Here is an 8,575-nt window from a genome sequence, read left to right as displayed (position 1 = left end):
CATTAATTCAAAACGTCATTACTACTTATCACACCTTCAACAAGCCTGAAGCCTCCGGAGTTCACACAACAGGGATTAATTGGGGCAAAGAAAGGGGCAATTCAGTGGTGTATATTCCCACACTCGCCCCTATGGCAGCTTGCATAAGGCACCAGACTGAATGTTGTTTTTGAGATGTCTTCAAATCATCTACAAGCAGAGGAAGTAAACCCCAACCCCTCACCATCGCAGGTGTTTACTCATGCTAAGTTAAAAGTTTTCCCTCTTTCTATTCTTCCAAGGAAAAAAAACATTCTTGCAGCTCCACGCAAATTCAAATAAATTGGTCTGCAGTAATGAGTATCCAGTAGGCGCTACTGTCACTATGATTGCTGGCAGGTACAAATTATTTATTATAGCTTTAACTTTTGATTTTGAATGTTGGCATGCTCCATTTGGCTTGTGTCTGTTAAACGCCACTCTAACTCAATTTAAATACTTAAGAATAATTTCTTGACAGATTGACATTCATTTCAGTCTTCTACATTTACAGATGTATTTACTTGAGACTTGCAAAAACTACACACAAAAATAAAACCAAAAGAGCTTTTATTCTTTTTACATAACAAAATTAGCAACATTGAAAGCTGGAAAATCCAGAACAGAACATAATAATTAGCTAACATCAGGAACAGATTATTGTGATCGGATTACGTGGATTTACAATGTCCTGTTGAAAGTGAGTTTGTCTTGAGGTGTCAGTGCGTCTACTTTCTGAAGCGCTTGAACAGGGGATGGATGCCCTTGCCTAATGCGGCTTTGCTGCCTCGATATTCCATGTAGATGGTGTCATCTGCACCTGACATGGAGCTCATGGTCCCCGTTCGCCTGGAGAACTGATTAGGAAGCAAGGGTGGGGGGGGGGGGGTATGTGAGAATATTGTTGTATACAATAGCACAATGCAAAGGTAATTAAGTGTATGTGGTTGCTGAGTCCAGGTTTAGCCAAAGTCCTCACCTGTGGTCGTCCGCCCACCTCCCCTGCCACCAATTCCTCCTCAGCGTCGAGGTCTGAAGCAGCTAGAACCTTCTGAAGCAGCTGCTGTTGCTCATCTTTCGTGGAGAACATTAGGTCCCCTTCCTCCATACCAGCCAACTTTGTGATCACCTGTGAAAGAAAAAGAACAGGACATCGTAGAGATGGTATTTGTAAATGGTACAAGAATGAGGTGTCACACAAATGAGGACCAGCGATCAAGTGCACACTTTTTCTAATTCATGTTTCCATTTGTCCTGAATAATTTTTTCACAAATGCATTAAAGAAATAGAGTTAGGCATTTTTGTCATTTGATATGATGTCTATTTCTCTAAATTAAATTGTATAGAGTCCCGTCTACAACCGAACGAGTGGAGTCCTCCATCTACGTAAACCATCTCCATCTCTGTGAGCGGAAGATTCTGTGCTTGGACCAATTTTCTTTACCTTATATATGCTTTGTTTGGGCAATATTATCAGGAAACACTGCATAAACTTTCATTGCTATGCAGACGATACTCAATTATATCTATCGATCAAACCAGAGGAGACCAAGCACCTCGCTAAAATTCAAGAATGTCTTAAAGACATAAAAACATGGATGACCTGCAACTTCCTGATGTTAAACTCAGACAAAACTTAAGTTATTTTACTGGGCCCTGAACACCTCAGAGATCAATTATCTGGTGATGTGGTTTCTGTAGATGGCATTTCCCTGGCATCCAACACCACTGTAAAGAATGTAGGCGTTATCTTTGACCGAGACTTGTCCTTTAACTCCCACGTTAAGCAAATCTCAAGGATTGCATTTTTTCATCTACGTAACATTTAAAAAATCAGGCACATCTTGTCTCAAAAAGATGCAGAAAAGCTGGTTCACGCGTTTGTTACTTCCAGACTAGATTACTGCAACTCCTTAATATCAGGCTGCTCTAATAAGTCTTTTAGGTCCCTCCAGTTGATCCAGAATGCTGCAGCTCGTGTACTCACAAAAACTAAGAAAAGAGATCACATTAATCCTGTATTAGCTGCTCTGCACTGGCTCCCTGTAAAATCAAGAATCACATTTAAAATTCTTCTCCTCACCTACAAAGCCTTGATTGGTGATGCACCATCATATCTTAAGGAGCTTGTAGTACCATATTGCCCCACTAGAGAGCTGCGCTCACTAAATGCGGGGCTACTTGTGGTTCCTAGAGTCCTAAAAAGTAGGATGGGAGCCAGAGCCTTCAGTTATCAAGCTCCTCTTTTATGGAACCAGCTTCCACTTTCAGTCCGGGAGGCAGACACAGTCACCTCATTCAAGAATAGACTTAAGACTTTCCTGTTTGATAGTGCTTATAGTTAGGGCTGAATCAGGTTTGCCCTGGTCCAGCCCCTTGATATGCTGCTATAGGCTTTTAGGCTGCTGGGGGATGTTTTAGGATACACTGAGCACCTCTCTCCTCTTCTCTCTCTCCTTATGGATGAATTTACATCTCTCCATTGCACCTTATTAACTCTGCTTCCTCCCCGGAGTCGTTGTGACTTCACGTCTCATAGTGTCCATTGGACCTGGAGGTGTTTGATGCCTGGTGAGCCGGCCTCCCGCGGTGGCCCTGCTGATGCCCCGCCCCCCCTCCTCTCTACCTCCTTCTGTTTCATGGATTGGAGTTCCATTCATACATTGTCATATTCATGTAATGTGTTTATGTAACTTTGTAAATGCTGTTCATTCTGTACACATGACATCTATTGCTTCTGTCCATCCGGGGAGAGGGATCCTCCTCTGTTGCTCTCCTGAAGGTTTCTTCCCTTTTTTCCCTGTCAAAGGTTATTTTTGGGGAGTTTTTCCTGATCCGATGTGAGGTCCTGGGACAGGGATGTTGTATGTGTACAGGTTGTAAAGCCCTCTGAGGCAAATTTGTAATTTGTGATATTGGGCTATACAAAATAAACTGAATTGAAGATTCTTTTTCTGAAACCAGTTTCTATCCTGGTTCATTCTTTGTTTTGTCCCTCTGAAGCAAGCTCCTGCTGGCTGTTGCCCGAATCACTCAGATTTCAGTGTTGGTGAGTCTTGGACTCCTTCACACTATACAAGTCTAGCCAGAATGGATCTGATGAAACCAAACATCATATCAGGCAATAGATAATAGAAACTGAATAAATAACAGAAACTGGACAAAGAAAATGCAATTTGTAATGCAATGTAATTAAAATAAATTAACTAACTAACTAAACACTTAAAACAAGTATTCTACATTTAGGTAGTCCAAAAATAATGAAATAAACCTGTCGCACCTTTTATATTCAGAGTCTTTGGTGTAATTGTTCCAAAGAGTGAGAGCAAACGTATATGGACAGAACTGTACAATCTGGTGTGTCAACAGGATAAAGTGTGCGGTGCAATTCAAGGGGGGTGGGGGGGACATAAATAAGATGACATTGTGTGAACATGACAAGTTGCTGCAGTGATGAACAAACCTTAAAGCTGTAACCTTGGTCCACCAGGAACCTCTGCCTCTTGGTGGAGTAAGCCATCTCCTGGGTGTCCTGGGACACCAGTGAGTAGAAGTATGCGTTGTACTCCTCTGCTACCATTCCTAAACAAGCAGACAGGCAGACAACACAGCTACATCAGCATGTTTCATGCATAGGCAAACAAGAGATGTGTTGTTGGTGTTTTCTTTGCAGACGGACTGACCTTTCTTGGCTCGTAAGACTCTGCCAAGCCTCTGGGCCTCCTGTCTACGGGATCCGCCATGAGAGGAGATCTGGATCAGAACATTGGCTTCTGGCAGGTCAAACGAGGTGTCTCCAACCTGTTCATAGAAGGACATGTTTCTGATTTGATATCATTTGTTTCCGAATGGGGTAAATGTCTGGAAGAGGAAGCCAGCAGGATACTGGAATATTGTTTTATTCGGATTTGATTGTCAGCGTCCATATAAACCCACTGAGGGACAGAAAACTCCCTACACAGTTCAGCAGCAGTGCAGAGACGAGGCAAATGAAACACTCAATCTGTTGTCTAATACAGTGGTATGCCACCTTCTGTCCACAAGGGGGCACATGGCTGAGTGAGTATGGTCCATATGTACATAGAGGAAATCAATAATAGTTTGAGTGGTCTACCTTGGAGATGAAAATGGTATTGATCTTGGGGTTGTGTTTGAAGTTCTGTAGAATCTGCATTCGTTCGCCCTGAGAAGTTGGACCATAGATGTAAGGCCTGGAGAGGAAAATCACAACAGAATTTTTTTTTTTTAACTTAAGAAATCGTGTCTGAACAGGCAAGTTCACCGAAGCGTTCGAAATGCTGCTCTTGTTGTCAATAACTTACTTGTTGAGGCGAATGGCGTACTCCTTCAAGGCAAACACGTTGTCAGCGAAGACCATAATCTTGTCATTGCGACGCTCGTGGAAGCGAATGAGAAACTGGCAGGCGCGGAACTTATTGGGGTTCATTGTATAAAACAGGATGCGCTTCTTCGTCTTGATGGACACGTACTCCCTGTAAAACTCTGGAGACATCGGGCACCACACCTGAAGCACAGACACGGCTACATTGTTCAGACAGCTTCATCAATGTGGAACATGCTCACTTGTACATGTTATGTTGAACCTGGACTCCAGCTACATCGGTCATGTGACATTATGGTTAATTAAGGGCCAACTCTAGTACACGAGAGACACCAACACAAATTATAAAATTTTTTGCACATTGCAAGTTGACCGATTTTAATCACAACATCTACAGAGAAGAGCACTCGATCAATATGAGGTGTATGTCCCTTTATCTTAATTTGTTGTAAGATACTGCAAAGACTTACCTCTGCACACTGGACTTTGGCAATGTAGCCATTGTTCTGCAATTCCATCCAGTTGGCCTCAAATAGTTTAGGCCCAATTAGGAAATTCAGGTCCACAATCTTGTCGTCTTCCCGGACCAGTGTGGCAGTGAGACCCATTTTGCAATGTGCCTGGACAATGGTCAGAACCCGACGAAACATCTTGGCTACAGAGGAAACACAACATTATTGTTAAATTAGGCGCCCATATCCCATAGTATCCCAAATATTAGTTCAAAATACTCGCAATATTCAGTAATTTGGAAAACTGCTGTGCAATAACGGCTCACCAGGGATAGTGTGCACCTCATCCAGGATAATGAGTCCCCACTCCTGGCTCCGCATCCACTCCATGACTCTCTCGGCCTCCCAGGAACGCTTGGTGGTGTGGCCCAGCATGGAGTAGGTGCTGATGGCCACCGAGCAGCCGATGGGCTTGTCTTTGGCGTCTGAGGTGAAGCGGCAGATCTGAGAGTCATCGATGGTCGACCACATCTTGAACTGAGCCTTCCACTGCTCCACTGACACCGAGGAGTTCCCCAGCACCAGGCAGCGTTTACGCACCGTGCAAGCCGCTGTCACGCCCACCAGGGATTTGCCCGCTCCTGGAAAGCAAAGGGGACATAAAACATTCATTAATAGTAAGTAATACTTTGGGCTAACGGGTATGCCTACATTAAGACTACCAAGTTCAGCAGTCTATTCCTCGTTTCTTATGGGTTAAGCAAATATTCTTAATTTCTTATGTCAAATATATATGTATTTTTTTCAAGAATGCATTTTTATTGTGAGGAAATGCTTTTGGGGGTGTCCTTTCTGTTTTGTCACACAATGTTCTGCCAGCTATCTCACCGCAGGGCAGCACAATGACCCCAGAGCGAGCGCGTCCATTCCCAAACATCTTGCGCAAACTCTTTTCCTGGTAGGGCCGCAACACAGCAGTGGGCTTCAGGTCTATGTTGATGTCTGGGTTGACCGTGTCATTGCGAAAGTCGTACTCGGCTAGGAGGGGGTACTCCGTCTGGATACAACGCTTCTGCAGCTCTTCGATCATCTCCTACACCAGATCAGAGAAGAACCATTCAGGGTAGGGCATACAAATATGATTTAAAACATGGTGTTTCATTTGAAATGAAGCCACAAAATATGAACAGAATAAATGCAAGCAGTAATGTAACATTATTTAGTCGTGAACCAGCAAAAGAAAAAGAACAGAAATCTGAAGTCTACCTGGCGGATCTCAAAAGACACAGTCTGAGTCTCTTCCTCCTCCTCTTCTTCTTTATCCATCTGCTCATAGTAGCTGAAGATGTCATCAGGCACCGGCTGGCTTGAAGTTTGCCCATCGCCAGGCTGCTGTGAGGTAGAAGTACTCCCCTTTTCTTCAATAGACTTGGAAATCTTTTAGGAAACACAAAAGGGACATTTGTTAGTGAATGACCAGGACAACAGTTACAACTCCTGTTGGCCTCTACAGTGATATTTCAGAAACACAACATGAATTATTGCTTTCAACTGAGATGGTATCATAATTGAGCTGAATATGACTGTTCAGTTCCAGCATCACAAGACATCCTTCCTCAGGTCATTAATATTATTTTGTTAAAATGTCTGCATAATCCCATTTTACACACAGGTTTAAAACCTTGGTTGTGCTGCCATTGAGCGGTAGCTGCACCATCTACCCCCAACCTGTTGAGTAGAGCACATCGCAATGCAAAATAGTGCAACACTACATTCCTAAATGGTGTTGGGGTCACACCAATAACGCATCAAAGTTTTTTTAATCTTTTGCATCTGCATCTTCACCTATTATTGGGTATTACACATAAAGGTTTATGTTTAAAACATGTTTAGATTCATGGACGATTCCATAAATTACTTGAATGTTTGTGTGTAAATATTTAACGTTTTGGATGGCATACCAATGACTTGCTCTGGATGACTTCAGTAATAAGCTCAGTGTCCGCTCCGTCTGCAGTGCGGAGACGACAATCACGGATCACGTGGTCCTGCAGAAGCCGCTGGATCACATCAGGGAAGGCACTCTCAACAAAATACCTGAAGGACGACAGGCAGCACAGTTAAAGAAGAGCACTGACGGGGTGATTAATTATGGAAAGGGAGAAGGGAAAGGTCGCTGAAGTGGTTTTACCTATTGTGCTTGAGCACCAGCTTGACTTTGCCATAGCTTACTGTGCAGAGCTGAGAGAAGGAAAGGAATAAAGTGCAATGACTAAATACACCAGGCACAAAAAAAATTATATATATATATATATATACATATACACTCATGTGGGAATTATCCTCTTCTCTAAAAACACAAGACACTGTCTCATTCAGACCTTAATGAACTGCACGATTCCATCTGGCACAGACGTCTTGCTGAGTTTCTGCAGGTATTCTACAATATCAGAGGTCTGCAGCCCCACACTGACCGCTGCGTACAGGGAATAGGCTGTCAGCTTGTACTCGTGGATATGGTTAGGCCTGCACACTGGCTCGGCAATGGCCACCATGAAATCCTGGGCGTACTTGTACACTGGTGAGAAGGCTTCCAGGAAGATATGTCCATCTGGAGCCTGGAGGAGAGAAAAATTAAGGAGAAAAAAAAAAAGGGCATGAGAAAAATAACCAAAGAGGAGCGCAAGTTGTGAATTAGTAAACTGTCTCAAGTGAGGAAATGCATCATCCAAACACATCTTACCACCCAAAGAGGGCGTGAAGTGTGATCATTCTTTAACAGCATCTGAACACGGTAGTCTTTGGCACCATACTCATCCAGTCTTGTACTGGACTCCTCCACATGTTTTCCTGCAGCAGCAGGTATGGCCTGCTGAGACTCGCTGCCCACGACCTCTTCTTCCTCTTCTTCCTCCTCATAGAAACGCTTTTTGGACTTCTTGTCTGTGAGACCACATCATTAGAAATCATGTTCAGCAATAGAAGTGGTCAAATAACAGACAACAGAAATATATCGATATATCTTGTTTGAGGGTTTTATCAATATAATGGTATATAATTCCTCATTTTAAAACCCAGTTATTTTAATATTTATTTTGCTATACAAGACATAGGAACATCTTTCCTTTACTAACATTACAGCTGGTTCTGTTCTCTAACTATTTGACACTGTTGCTAGTATGTAGGGCGTTTTAACATGAGAACACACAGGTATAGAGGTCACTGTATGTGAGCGTAAAAAAGGAAGCTGTGTGCTTTATTACACACGCGTTTCAGTCATGTCACCATTCCTGCGTTTTAAAATATAAAATGTGTGTTTTATACTCTTTTGCTACCACTTAACAAGGCATAGTCAAAGGAGGCGGTCAGGGAGTCCAAATGCAAAACTACAGTGTGGTCAGCAATACACATCAGGGACATGTGAGGAGGGTTCACTACACAAGATCTTCCACTCTTCCACAGTGAGCTAACAGTGAGCTAACCGTGAGCTAGGTGAAGCCGTAGTTAGCATTACAAACTCACCCCGATCTCCTTTATCTTTTTTACCCATTTTACAAACTCTTAAATAGGTGATTTCTCTAAAAACATGACCGGCATATCTTCATAATATGGCTGGTGTCCTCCTGAAAGTCCACAAAGCTGGACTGCATTGTGTGACGACTGTTGCTACGACACGATACCAGAGTCTAGTCGAATTAAATAATGGAGATACCTTACTTCCGTTCTCTGCCTTCAAAATAAACTTTTAAAATCTTGAAACAA

At 42.8% G+C, this 8,575-nt stretch overlaps 1 protein-coding gene across 1 annotated transcript; it reads right to left on the bottom strand.

The window, feature by feature from the left end:
• Positions 1 to 571: 571 nt before the first annotated feature.
• On the bottom strand, positions 572 to 8,515 carry ercc3 (excision repair cross-complementation group 3). The gene is made up of 15 exons (XM_034529502.1): positions 8,336 to 8,515; positions 7,557 to 7,756; positions 7,195 to 7,431; positions 7,005 to 7,054; positions 6,775 to 6,910; positions 6,080 to 6,250; positions 5,702 to 5,906; positions 5,140 to 5,454; positions 4,832 to 5,016; positions 4,342 to 4,544; positions 4,134 to 4,230; positions 3,703 to 3,820; positions 3,483 to 3,601; positions 998 to 1,147; positions 572 to 875 (listed from the first exon to the last, which is right to left on the bottom strand). The coding sequence occupies exons 1-15, from the start codon at positions 8,361 to 8,363 to the stop codon at positions 747 to 749; spliced, it is 2,343 nt and encodes a 780-aa protein (XP_034385393.1). The 5' UTR covers positions 8,364 to 8,515; the 3' UTR covers positions 572 to 746.
• Between the last annotated feature and the right edge of the window lie 60 nt (positions 8,516 to 8,575).

The sequence above is a fragment of the Cyclopterus lumpus genome, chromosome 3, assembly GCF_009769545.1.
Source record: "Cyclopterus lumpus isolate fCycLum1 chromosome 3, fCycLum1.pri, whole genome shotgun sequence".
NCBI classification, from domain to species: Eukaryota; Metazoa; Chordata; class Actinopteri; order Perciformes; family Cyclopteridae; genus Cyclopterus; species Cyclopterus lumpus.
This window is presented reverse-complemented; position numbering and strand designations above follow the sequence as displayed.

Coding starts and splice junctions, on each gene's coding strand:
- ercc3 (XM_034529502.1), bottom strand. CDS start 8,363: ATGGGTAAAAAAGATAAAGGAGATCGGG. Junction 5,907..6,079: donor TGTCTTTTGAGATCCGCCAG/GTAGACTTCAGA, acceptor GATCTGGTGTAG/GAGATGATCGAAGAGCTGCA. Junction 4,545..4,831: donor CCAAAGTCCAGTGTGCAGAG/GTAAGTCTTTGC, acceptor TCTGTGCTTCAG/GTGTGGTGCCCGATGTCTCC.